Source organism: Choloepus didactylus, chromosome 10 (assembly GCF_015220235.1).
Source record: "Choloepus didactylus isolate mChoDid1 chromosome 10, mChoDid1.pri, whole genome shotgun sequence".
Lineage (NCBI taxonomy): Eukaryota > Metazoa > Chordata > Mammalia > Pilosa > Megalonychidae > Choloepus > Choloepus didactylus.
The window spans coordinates 61,270,167-61,284,556 of record NC_051316.1 but is presented as its reverse complement, the minus strand read 5'-3'; the positions used below and the strand labels follow the sequence as shown (position 1 = coordinate 61,284,556).

At 36.6% G+C, this 14,390-nt stretch overlaps 1 protein-coding gene across 1 annotated transcript in view; it reads right to left on the bottom strand.

The window, feature by feature from the left end:
* Nucleotides 1-277: 277 nt before the first annotated feature.
* Nucleotides 278-14,390, bottom strand: part of LURAP1L (leucine rich adaptor protein 1 like) — a 49,318-nt gene continuing 35,205 nt past the window's right edge. The window contains exon 2 of the mRNA XM_037798558.1: nucleotides 278-1,916. Coding sequence (XP_037654486.1) covers nucleotides 1,542-1,916 — 375 coding nt within the window. The 3' untranslated portion in view covers nucleotides 278-1,541. The remainder of the gene's footprint in view (nucleotides 1,917-14,390) is intronic.

Sequence of the window (14,390 nt, the reverse complement as noted above, 5' to 3'; positions counted from 1 at the left end):
TCTTGTCATGGTCTTAAATTTGCCTTCTCATTGACATTTAATTATGGTACTAAAAGGGCTATTGAGTGTTACTGTTAGGAATCAGACAAAGTTGAAATCCCAGCCTCAATACTTATCTGGGAGATGTGACCCAGCTACCTACTTTCTAAGGGCCTCTGTTCCCTCAACCAAAAAATGGCAACCACATCATGAGATTGTTTTAATAAGGATTAAGTCAAACAATTTATGGAAGAGGACAAAAGCAAAATATAGGCCTTGGTAGAATTTAATTGCCAATTAAATAATGTATGTCCTGAAAACAATTAATTCGACAACTGTGTAGTAAGTATGTAATAAGAAAATAAATTTTGGACTCACTTCTTGAATATGGACATTTGTCAGATATAGATAGGAAGACTTTTTGATTCATATTTTAAACTATTTAGAGCAGAAACATCTATCATTGCAAAGAACAGTTTGAAATCTTAATTAAATTCCCTCATTAAAAATTATTAAGAAAAAAGAAACATGGAGGATTAATATCATGTCAAAACTAATGTTTGTTCACTATATGAATTATAATGTTTTTATGTCATTTCAGAAGACTAAGAGATTATTTATCCACCTTAGGATGAAAGAACATCACATTGTACTTCAAAAATGAATAAGGATCCTGATCCTCCACTATTTATGATATCAATCTATCCATCCACCCATCCATCCATATGCATATATGTACATATATCCTATCAGAATTTCAAGATACATGCAAGTAAATATCAACAAAATCTCAAAATACAAATAAATTTATGACATCTTCACTTTTAACCACTAATTTCAGTTATTTGAAATTTTGGAAAATCATTCGTATTATCACACAAATAAACCTACAGTTTGGTTAGAATCACTGCTGACAAAATGCTGATCTACCGTATGAACTCAGGGTTGAGATGAACAAATTGCTTACAGTGTAATTGGGACCTCCAAATGACTTCTGTGTTAGAAGTGGGTGACTAACAGTAGTGTTGATTATACCCAAGGAAATTGTGGCCTAGAAATGACCCCTAAATTTCTTCAAGCATTTTGTTCAACCTAATATGCAAGCAGTAATATGCCTCAATATCTTGTGGAAGAAGAAACTTTGAATTATTTAAGAATACAAGCTACAAAATTAACTTTTATCAGACTTTGGTTTATTGTAAAAGTTAGCAAAGTTTTTCTTGTAATCCCTGACCCCTTGCTCTGAAAACAAAAGCAAAACATTAATTATTGCTTATTCTTTCCCCCTTACTTTACTTGTGCCACTGTGAAAGAAGGGAGAAAAATCATTATAATAAATAAAAACAGGGCTGTAGGAAAGAAAAAGAAAGCAGTCCAGATGAGAATTATTAGGACCAACAGAAATACCATTAAGCAGTTTCAAAATAAGCTTCTTTTAAAAGGTTGCTTCATATATATATATATATATATATATATATATAATCACACCAAAAATATAGCAGCAGAGAAGAAGGATAAATACAAGTTAATTGCACACCAGTCCCATGCAAAAAACTAGGTGATTAACCAAAGCAGTAGTACTCAGAATCCAGTTTAGGATGCTTGTGCAGTTCCTGTGAGTCTTCTATTATGGAGCTGTCACTGAATTGATCCAAGTCTGAAGGGGTTTGATGGCCTGGGACATCATCTGCTAAAGTGTCCAGATAGCTCCCCACAGAGATGCCATCCAGCCCATCACTGCCATTGTGTAGGCTATTGTAGCTGCCACGTAAGGATGTGCTCTGACTCTCTAGTAAACTGCATAGGCTGCCACTGAGGCTGCTGCCTCGGCTGGTAATGGTGGCCTTTTCTTCAATCATCCACTTGATGGATTCAATGTTCTCATTGATGATGAGCAATTGGCGCATGAGCTTGACATCTGTGGCTCTGAGGTTAACCTATGGAGAAGAGGGAGAGAGTTAGTCAACATTCTTGAAAGACCCAAAATTCATCTGGATTCTGTCTGCTGCAGTACATTATTTAAAGTTCACAGAATAAAATATGAGTGCACTTGATCTCTGAATCTTTTTGAAAATCGCTGACGGATGGAAAACCATAATCAAAACTCATTTCCTTCCACACGCATCAGGCTTTAAAAGGGATGATAAATCTCCCACTGCATCCCTGACCCTAAACAAGCAGCCTGGAAATACAGTGAATGTCAAGTTTTCTACTAAAAAACTTAGTTGTTCTCTGCCAGATTAATAGTTTATGCACATTTACTTAGAAATACGGATGTGGATACTGAGAGGTGGGGAGAAGTGGAAGATGTAGAAATTAAGGAATCATCATCATCACCATAATCATCAACATCATTGTAGCAGCTACTGTTTATTGACTGATAATGTGCCAGGTATCATTATAAAAGCTCAACATCCATTAACAAAATCTAAAACAGTCCTATGCCATAGGTATTATTTTATCCTCATTTTACATATGAACAAACTGAAATCTACAGAAAAGAGTTAAGTGTACAGAAAAGGCCTGCAACTGACTATGTTGACATAGTGATGACTAATGCTTTTAGTTTTAAGAAAAAAGAACCAATTTGCTCTATTATTCCCCTTGCCCTTCTACCACTCCCTGAGTTCAAAAGGGTGCTGATACACTAGGATGATCCAATTTACAAGATGACATGTATAGATATAATTATTTGCTTCAGTTATGTCAGGGGCGCTTCCAGTCAAAATTTGATATGAGACTGTGGGAAGGTCCTACAATTTCCCTAAGTGCCTTTTAGGCATGTGGTCTTTCTGATAACTCTAAGTTACCTCAAAGAAATCTGTCTCCACAGCCACAGTTTAGAATCTCTCTGTAGGTCCTGCAGCTCAATGGGAACATTTGCTAACATCCAGGTGGTGGCTGTGGAGTGGGCAAGAACTCTTATGATTGCCCCTGTTATTTACCATTGAAGAGATGTGCCTCTATAAATATTCTAGTCCCTGGACTGGGAGTCAGGGACATGTTTGAACACTAGAAGTCCTAGTCACATTCATTATGGTTTGCAAAAGGGTTCTTGCTGTTTCCTGTGGAGACTTAGCCCTGGAGGCTAGGCCATGCTAATTCTCTCTTTAAAATCCAGGGCTAATTCAGCTTTGTGGGTTTCTAGAATTACCAAAGGCACTCAGTCTTTAATACCTCAAACAAAAGACTCAAAAGGGCCTATTGTCTTCAAAAGAATGCATTCATATTGTAAAAATGTTTCCTGGTTAGGAGTTAATCCATAACTGAAGGTGAACTTTATGATGAACAAACATTAGGAGAGATGGGATTTCTACTAACAACTCCAGTAGATATAAGATGAGAGGTTTCAAAAATATAAAGATAAAAAGCATAAAGTTCAATTTAAAAACCTTGAGATTTATTAGGATATTAAAATAACTTGGACGACTTCCTTATTGTCTCTGAGAAAACCACCAAAAATAAATTGCAAAGAGGGTAACTGAAATTCATTTCTCTCTGAGGAGGAATACATGAACAGAAGGATGTGAATTTAATAAGTCCTGAGATGCTTCTCTATGTGTGGCATCATCTCAATGACCTTGCAATGGCTTTGTGTTGAGGAAGGAGACTTTCTGGCCCTCAGTAAGTTCAAACTCACCCACACACCCCACAAACCATCAAGATACTCTTCAAGTTACAAGTAACTGAGCAAGTATATACAAATCACCAACAATTTGCCTAGGTCCACTGAGAAGCCTAGAAAATCATTATGAGCCCAAGTCTTGCGAAATTTTTTGGTTATCCATCTGTAGCTGATAAAATCTGCTGTGCCCATTGTAAGCATGGTGCAATATCAATGTGACCATTTCCCAGCAACCCCCAAAATGAGCCACAGCTGAATGTGCCCACATCCACATCCAATCCCATGAAGATAGTCCTGCCACTGCCCAGCTCTAGGCGTGTTCCATTGTAATTCTCACTTGAAATACTTTACTCTCTTCCTCTCCAAATCCTCTACATTCTTCAAGTCCTACGTCTTCCATTAAGCACTACTTGTTGACTCAGCCTCCTCTGGACCACTTAACTCTGGACCACTTAACACCTATGTTCCTTTCAGTTTGTCTCTCACGATACATCTTAATTTTGTACTGTATTACATTGCTACCTTAACTGTGTCTTTTAGGCTTTTCTTCAACTAAACTGTAAGTTCCTTAAAGAAAGAAACCACATTGTACATTTTCTCCATATCTTATTTAAAAGCCATAGTTTTAGGATCAGTGAAAATTCAGCTCTTAAGACAGTAATAATAAATGATCTCAGCAATTGCATCACTTAAGGATTAAAACATACATAGAATAAATTTTTTGTCAGCAATTTTTTTCTGAGTTATACAGTGGCTGTATTAATGGAATTTATTCAACTGAACTAAGCAATAAGAATAAAAGGGGCTAATGACCTCCACCTGGGGGGTCTGTCTTCTCTAGGAGGAAAGGGGTGGGGCCCTTTCCATTCAGAACCAGACCCCAGAGCCTGGGGGAACACGGCCATACCTCCTCACACCAGTCAAGAGTTATAGGCTAACAGGCATCACCTGCTGGAGAGAAAAGCACAGTGTCTTGAGGAATCAAATGGTGGAGCAATTTTCTAAGACACACCCGCAGGGAAATCAGATACTGAGTATTTCTTCCCTCTGGGACCTGAGCCTGTTCTGGTCTGGGAAAACCTGATTTGGATAACCAAGGAAACCATGCCTAGACAACAGAAAATTACAACCTACACTAAGAAAAACAAAGTTATGGCCCAGTCAAAGGAACAAACGTACACTACAACTGAGATAGAGGAATTTAAACAACTAATGCTAAATCAAATCAAAAAGTTTAGAGAAGATATTGCAAAAGAGATAGAGGCTGTAAAGGAAGCACTGGGCATATATATGGCAGAAATCAAAAGTTCAAAAAAACAACTAGTAGAATCTATGGAAATGAAAGGCACAACACAAGAGATGAAAGACACAATGGAACCATACAAGAGCAGCTCTCAAGAGACAGAAGAAAACACTCAGGAACTGGAGAACGAAACACCTGAAAGCCTACATGCAAAGGAGCAGATGGACAAAAGAATGAAAAAATATGAGCAACGTCTCCGGGAACTCAAGGATGAAACAAAGTACAGTAATGTACGTATCATTGGTGTCCCAGAAGGAGAAGAGAAGGGAAAGGGGGCAGAAGCAATAATAGAGGAAATAATTCATGAAAATTTCCCATCTCTTATGAAAGACATAAAATTACAGATCCAAGAAGCGCAGCGTACTCCAAACAGAAAAGATATGAATAGGCCTATGCCAAGGCACTTAATAATCAGATTATCAAATGTCAAAGACAAAAAGAGAATCCTGAAAGCAGCAAGAGAAAAGCAATCCATTACATACAAAGGAAGCTTAATAAGACTATGTACGGATCTCTCAGGAGAAACCATGGAGGCAAGAAGGAAGTAGTGTGATATATTTAAGATACTGAAAGAGAAAAACCGCCAACCAAGAATCCTATATCCAGCAAAGCTGTCCTTCAAATATGAGGGAGAGCTCAAAATATTTTCTGACAAACAGACAATGAGAGACTTTGTGAACAAGACACCTGCCCTACAGGAAATATGAAAGGGAGCACTACAGGGTGATAGAAGACAGGAGTGCGTGGTTTGGAACACAATTTTGGGAGATGGTAGCACAACAATGTAAGTACACTGAACAAAGATAACTATGAATACGGTTGAGAGAGGAAGGTGGGGAGCATGTGAGGCACCACAAGAAAGGAGGAAAGATAAAGACTGGGACTGTGTGACTTGGTGAAATCTAGAGTATTCAACAATTGTGATAAAATGTACAAATATGTTCTTTTATGAGGGAGAATAAGCAAATGTCAACCTTGCAAGGTGTTAAAAATGGGGAGGCATTGGGGGAGAGATGCAATCAGCATAAACTAGAGACTGTAACTAATAGAAACATTGTATTATGCTTCCTTTAATGTAACAAAGGTGATATACCAAGGTAAATGCAGATAAGAGGGGGGGATAGGGGAGGCATGTTAGACACTTGACATTGGTGGTATTGTCTGATTCTTTATTCTACTTTGATCTAAGGTTATTTTTCCTTTTGCTGCTTCCTAGCTGTCATTTTTTTTCTTCTTTCTTTTGCCTCTCTACCTTCTTTGACTCTCCCTCCTGCCTTGTGGAAGAAATGTAGATGCCCTTATATAGATAGTGGTGAAGGTGGTGAACACATAAATGTATGACCATGTAGAGAACCATCGATTATTTACTTGGGATGCAATGTATGGTGAGTGAACAAAACCATATTAAAAAAAAATGGGTTGATGACAAAACCTCGAGGGCAATATACTGAGTGAAATAAGCCAGACACATTAGGACAATTATTGCAGGGTGTCACTGATAGGAACTAATTATAATATGTAAATTCATAGACATGAAATATAAGGTACCAAGATATAGCATGAGGCTTATGAATGGGGAGTGGTTGCTTACTATGAGCAGAATGTTCAATTAGGATGAACTTAAATGTTTGGAAATGAACAGGGGTGTTGGTAGCAAGATGTGAGAATAACTAACAGCCCCGAATGGTGTGTGAATGAGGTGGAAAGGGGAAGCTCAGAGTCATACATGTCACCAGAAGGAAAGTTGGAGGTCAAAAGATGGGAATGTGTAAAACTGAATCCTATGGTGGGCAATGTCCATGACCAACTGTACAAATACGTGAAATCGCTTCCATGAACCAGAACAAATGTATGACAATACAATTAGAAGTTAATAACAGAGGGGCATATGGGGAAGAACTATATATCTATTGCAAACTATATACTACAGTTAGTAGTATTTCAACATTTTTTCATAAACAGTAACAAATGTACTATATCAATACTATGAGTCAACAATTGAGGGGGGTTGGTTAGGGATAGGGGAGGATTAGAGTTTCCTTTTCTTTTTTTCTTTTTTCATCTTTCACTTCATTTCTTGTCTGGAATAATGAAAAGTTTCTTAAAATTGAACAAAAATTAAGTGTGATGGATGTACAGCTGTATGAGGGTACCCAGGGGCAAGTGATTGTACACTTTGGATCTTTGGATAATTGTATGGTATCTGAACAATCTCAATAAAAATGAAAAAAAAAAAAGAATAAAAGGGGAGTAAATGTATCTAGTAAACAAAGCTTCCTTTGACCATGAAATGATTCATTTAAATAAAAAAATCTTTTTCTTCCGAAGGCAAAACATTCACGGCCATTGAACCACAATCGGAGAAAAAATGATGAAATCAAGTCAGAACATGCTGATCTGGCTGATAATGATTACAGATTTAACTACATCTAACCCTGTGTCCTCCCAGGGACAGAGTAAACAGCTTCCCACTGTGGGAGCGCTGGACCAGCCAGTTCACACGGCTGCCAGTCCATTAATGGGAGCACTGGACCAAAACTCCAAGGGGGTGTTGCAGAGGGCTCTTGGCAGCCTGGCTACCTCACACTGTTTTCTCCGAGAACTAAGGAGCGGTTATACTACTGATGAACCTTGAAAGTATGAGCAATTCACCAAAGAACTAAATTACAATGTTGCTACTGTCTCCAGTAGCTGCCCCACCCTTCCTCACTGTTACTCATTTCAGTCTTCATGAAGTCCAACCATCAATTAAGCAGAGATTAACTTTGCCCCAGCATGAAAGTAATACTGTAATAAGGTCCAAAGACTTTTCTCCATGGATACTGGAGAGTTAGGAGACCTTCCCTTGTAGTCTGAGATTAAATATCTCCTCTTTGGAAATGCCCTTCCTGATCAGTCATTGTATCCAATCCCCATGTATTATGCTGTATTTTCATTATTTTCCTTTATAATATTTTGACTATTTGAAATCATCTTGCTTATTTGTTTACTTATTATCTTGTTCACAACTCTATGCCTAAGACCTAGACGAGCACCTGGCACATAGTAAGTACTCAATAATTATTGGTCAAATACCTAAATTACCAACTTTGCTTTGTATTGAACTAGCCTTCAGGAATACCTGTCTCTTGAGCTTTGCTTTAGATCGGCAATATGTCACTTGAAAGGAAAGGAAGAGGCAGTTTCAAGAGAGAACATTTCAATATTGATGCATTCCCAGCAGGTAATTCCATTTCCATTCACTCACAGAATTCAAACACTGAGTAACTGACACAAGGTTATTCCTAGCTTAAATTTACAGATTATGAGATAGCATCTCTAAAAGGAAGTGGACTTCAAGGTGTGAGTCACACTCCAAACATTGTTCTGTTTATTCAGAGGTGATAACTCTGTACTAGCATAGCACAGGTGTTCTGTAAACAGTTGGTGGAATAAACTGAACAAAGGGAACAAACAAACAGGACATTTTCCAAAAGAAGTGAGGTTTGGACTGACTGATTCAAAGAGATGTGGATATCTTTCTCTTTTCTTCTTCCCTTCCATTCTGGTTCTTACAGTTATTGTTATGTGGTTCATCTTCACACGTAACCTAAGTCTCTCGTGCTTCAGGATTGTGGTGGGTAGAATGCTGAAATATTGCATCTTTTTTTTTTTTTTTTTTTGACAAATGATGAACTGAGTCTATGGTAGACCTTGGAATGAGGGATCTTGAAAGGTAAAATATTCTAAATAATAACATTTTCCAGCTCTACATTTTCTTTCAGAATTTTTCAATTTAATATTGAAAGAATATGGAGGTTATCATTTGGTACAATGAAATCCAAGAAGGCGGGACTTTGGTTGAATTTTCAATTAATCAGGGAGTTACTAAACAAGTTTCTCTGGTGTTGTATGAGGAACATTGTACAGGGTTCTGGTCTGCACTGCTTCTATCTACCTATGTGACCTTTGGACCAAGTGGGTCAGCACTCAGGACTCCAGTTTCCTTGTACACAAAGAAACATCATGTGGCTTTATTCTGCTCTCCAGTGGATCCTAGGACTCAGTGGAGAGAGTAAAGCAGTTCTGTGAACAAAGACTAATTTCTGTCCAATATCAAAGAGTTAATCCAAATGATGAACTCACCTATCACTGTCTGTTTTTGTACTGAGGTTATGCTTAAGATGTTATTTGGTAAAAAGATGCTATAGATCAGATAATCTCATGATTTCCTTCCATTCTAACGTATTCACTGATTCATTGTTATTCCTGTGATCATAAGATTGCTAAATTGTTTCTTCTATGTGATAATTATGCAGGCTACAGGGGAGAGAGTATAATCAATTTTGCTGCTCAATAGCTCCAGCAAAAGCCAGAAGATTGAGCTCTCTGTGAATTTTAATTACCTTAGAAATTGTGTGGTATTAATAATTTTTGCTCTCATCATTTGGGTTTAAATAAAAATCATATTTGTGTTCTGCTCCAAGACAAACATGAATATCAAGTTTAATACACCTATATAGCTACTGAAATGTTCACATAAGCTGTTGAAGTATTTTCCAAACAGGGATATTTTTCACTATGTCTTGTTACACTGGAAGCCTGTAGAGAACCGTGTACTCATATATCTCAGAAAGTTATTGGGGGGCCCAATATTTTTATCCTTTTATTTATGACCATCTACAAAACAGATAAAGGCAGGTCGTCTCCTACTTATGCATTCCTATTGTAAAATCCACAGTCTCCATGAGATAAGTCCCAAATGTCCAGCAAGCTGAAATATGAATTAGAAGGGAGAAAAACTACTTTGCAAGTGTATAAACATGTACATGAGGAAAGGGGAAAAGAAGGAAAATAGATTAGACTTGCCCATCACTGCACTACTTTTTCTATAGCTTTTAATTAGAAAAAAAAATCAGCATTTATGCAGATTTGTAATTGTTGGAAGAGAGTTTAATTATGGCAAGGCCTCTCTTTTTATTTCAAATATACCTTAAAACATTTTAAGGGCATCCATATGTACTAAATTGAAGAGCTTTTATAAAGTTCCTTGGAATATTGTTTTTCCAACAGTTTGTTTTCATGTTCCCCTTGCATAACCTCCTTGAGTCCCAATTACCACATTCTCAATTTGATTATCACAGAAAATTTTTGGCCTACTCATTCTTAAATTTCAGGTGGTTTTATTAACAGCATTTTATAAAGTACTCCTCTAACTGTTTTCCCGGAGGATCCATAAGGATACACCATCTCTTTGCAGTCTGAGAAGACATTGTTCAACATTTCCACAGACTGTTTTTGGTTTGGAACATTTCAGGAGAAAAGCTGGCAGTCATTTACAAGTCAGTGCTGTTACACCAAAGCTCTCCCCTACTTTCTCAGCCAATTAAAAATTTACAACAAAATTTGTTTCTAATTGAGCAACAGAGGATTCCATTTTTATATCAGTCAGCTTTGTCTTCCTCCATTTATGTTGTTTATATGTGGAATGGAACAATAACTAAAACTAAAAGAGTTCACTCTTTTCCCAAAACTTTATAGAAGAGTAATTTCCCCAAAGGCTAAATTATTTACATAAAAACACTGTCATCAGCACAGCTGACTGATTGCTGTTTTGAAAAATTAGAAAGCTGCATCTGGTTTATTTGAAAGGGGCACATGTGACTCCCCTGAATCTTAAACATAAATTCCTGCCACCAGGCTTGCTCAAGAGATCAGTGCAGTTTCTGCTGGTGAGTTATTCTGATCCCCAAAGTACAGCATGCAGCTTTCCCAGTCTCATTCCCTCAGGCTCCAACTGATACTTAGATGTCTATGATGTCACTTTCTTTTCCATATTCTAAAACACTGAAAATTGTTTCCCTGAGTGCTTTTAATATGCATATGCAAAGTATAATTTTGCCTAATGGAAGAGACTGCCTGAGGTGGATTTATCAACAGTGATTTAACAAAATATGGACTTTCCTCAAGAGTGCCCACAGTACTTACTATGGGCTGTAGCAGAGAAGCTTACATGCACAGATCAGATGAGAAGTGTTCCCATTTATAATAAAGGTTCTTGCATGTCAGTTTTTCCAATTTAGAACAGAAAATAGTATTTTACATGAAGACTAGGATATGGTAATGTGTCCCTCGGTGATGTATGGTGGCTGTGCTGACACCGGAAGGGAAGGAGGGCGCAGGGTTCTGTGCTGGTAAATGTTTAACAACTGGCTCCCCCTTGGGAAAATGTGTGTGTGTGTGTGTGTGTGTGTGTGTGTTTAATATAAATGATACTTATTTAAAAATGTGTAGCACACAATTAACAAATAAAATATACAATACCTTTTATTGTAAACTGCATATAGCCAATTAATTCTCACAGAATGCTTTTACTTTTGATGAACTCTTATATCCACAGAAGCAAAACCATGATATGACAAATAGAGTTGGTCCCAATATGCTTTGTTTCCCAATGAATTCATTGTAATTAAATCTGATTTTTGATCAATTGGTAAATTATTTCTCACTCTTGTATGAATTGTATTCATTAAACTGAAATCTTTTTCAGTGTTGGTATTAGTTAAGTAGGAATTTGACTAGTTCGTCAATGTTAGCAACTGAATAGTTTTTGGACACTTGAAGAATATTTTCTCATACTTTTTTGTACTAAGAACAATGTAACAACCAGAGGCATACACATTTTTAAGTTTAATCTGCATTATTAACATTTTCTCCATCATTTTCTTAAATCTAGACAATCAACAAAATAAAAAATCAAATTCTGATTTATAGTGCTTTCCAATTTCTGTGGTGTAAATACTCCTATAGTGGCCTATTTCAAGCTACCGATATGATGTCATATGTGATATCTCAAATGTGGAGTAACAGGCACACAGTTGTAGTACACTATTATATTGTATTTTCGCTCTTGAGGTACAAGAGCTATAAATAACCTCAAGAACATAAGTAATATTAAAATGTAATAAAATAATTAGGAAGTGATGAGTTTTGAGTATTTCTTACTTTTAAAAATATAATTTAACTTGCAAGTGTATATACTTTAAGTTTTAGTTATGGCTGTGATCAGCAACTAGGTCACAAAATTCCCTAAAATTTAAGAAAGGGGGCACACAACCTGGTAGGAGTTGGCTCCAGTACACAAATGAAGGTACAGTATAAAATACTTTTATTTTCCCCTCATAGGGTTTTTATTTTTCTATATATTATTAAAAGTTGAATGTCATGTTATCTTTTCCACTAATTAGAATTTGAGGTAAATGTAAAATATTTATACAAAAGTTATTAGTGTCTTTTATGGAAAGATTTCAAAAACTGAATTTTGATTATTCTTCCTTCATCATTGATACATAAAATATAATGGGGAAAGGAAATATTCAAATTATCTGAAATGTTTTTGAGCATTTACATTTTTGTATTACAATATGTTTTGATGGAAATATCTCTAAAATATGTTGTACCTTTTCTATTTTGGTAACCTGAACGCAGAAAGGGGCCATCATTATAAACAATAGGCTTTGTAATGCAGAGTTATTCAGCAATTCCCTATAGGGCTGTTGAGACAGTAGGACTGCATTCCCATTTTACTTATTGTCCTAGACACAAACCTCCTAAATATTTAGTCTTCTCTTTCAGTCATTTCATCATGCTGTCATTCTGTTTCTCACAGTCCTTATGCACCCTCTTCTTCCTCATTCCAACAATTTTAGTTCTAATCTTAATATATGCAGCCCACGAGTGCTTCAGAAATCTTAATTTTTTCCCTATTTGTTGTTAAAGGAGACCTGAATTGCAACAAAATGTGATCATTTGCACCTGTCAGAAAGTATCATCAACAAGTGAGTAAAATTAAGTGAGGAAACAGCCTTTGCAAAAGAATAAAGAGCATGGGCCTTGCTTCTCAGAGCATTGTTTCTCAAACTTTCAGGTACCAAGGTATCACCTCAGAATTTCTTAAACTTTGGATTCTGTTCGCCAGTTCCATGATTGTGCCTTTCTAACAAGTTCCCAGCTGATGCTAGTTGTAGTTGGCAGCCTCTACGATAATTCCCAATGATCCCTGCTCCTGGAATTCACATCCTTACATAATTCCCTCCCCCGGAGTGTGGCTAGACCTAGGGATTCGTTTTAACAAATAGAATATGACAAAAAGATGGCAGGTCACTTCTGAGAAAATGCTACACTAAGACTGTGGCTTCTGTTTTGGGCAATCTCTACTGCTCTGAGGGACACCATCTGCCACGCTGTGAGCTGTAGCATGGAGAGATCACGTGGCAAGAAACCAATGTCTCTAGACAACAGCCAGTGAGGATGCAGGCCTGCTCACAGCCACAGGAGTGAGCTTGAAAGTAGATCCTCCCTGAATTGAACCTTAAGATGACTGCAGTCCTAACTAACACCCCAAAGACTGCCTTATGAGAGACCCTGAGCCAGAGGCACTTAACTAATCCGTGTCCAGATTCCCAACTCACAGAAGTTGCTAGATAATAAATGTTTATTGTTTTAAGTTGCTAAATTTGGGGCTATTTGTTAACTAACACACTACTACTGCTAGTATATGGACCACACTGTGAGTAGCAAGAGTCTAGAGATCTTTTTACCTGTAGAAATTTTGGGAGATAGATTCTGGGCCATTGTGTTTATGGAATGTTACTACTGGTACATTGTTTCATAGTTTGAAAAAAGTAAACACAGAATGTAAGTAGTGAACTGTTTATTGATAAGAACAAAAAATGTTCAAGGAAAGTCAAAGTATACATTGTGGGGACTATCCTTATCTCCCACAGGACAACTTTTCTTTCCCCTACATGAAAGTGGTTTATTGCTTTAAAGGAGAAGTAACAGATGATATGCTCAGTATTCACTGATACAGATGATACTTTAAATGGAGCTCATTTGTAAACAATGTTTCCTAAAATTTGAGGCAAGAACTACAGTTTAAACCAATAAAACAAGCCAATCTTAGATAATACCATACAGATATAAGTTGAAGATTTCAAAATACACTGAGTATATTGACATGATTGACATCATTGAATTTTCAGCTTTGACAAATTTACTATATTTTAATTGTACTTTTCAGAATTCTTCATTTAATTTGAAGGATTTCCTTTAACTTGTCCTCTATAGGAAAAGAGGGTAAGGAGGTTACGATGGGGAAAAAAAGTTATATTTATCAAGTGCCTCCTATGAACCAATTTATTTTTCCCTATGTTAACTCATTTTCTTTAGAAAGAACCCCCTGGAGAAGGACTGTTTGCGCTGGTATTTTATTACAGACATACATTTTTACCATTTTATCATTGTAATAATTTGACAATATTTGAAATGCTTTGTTTTAATGATAATGAAGATCAGTTTTGTTTTGTTTTGTTTTTCAAATGATGTCTATATATGACTAAATTTTTTCAGGTGGTAACCTTTGGGTGGGACTCTCCAGATGACATTAGTTGGGTGTAGTGATCTAATACCCTGAAGGGTGGCCAATGAAAAACACCCACCATA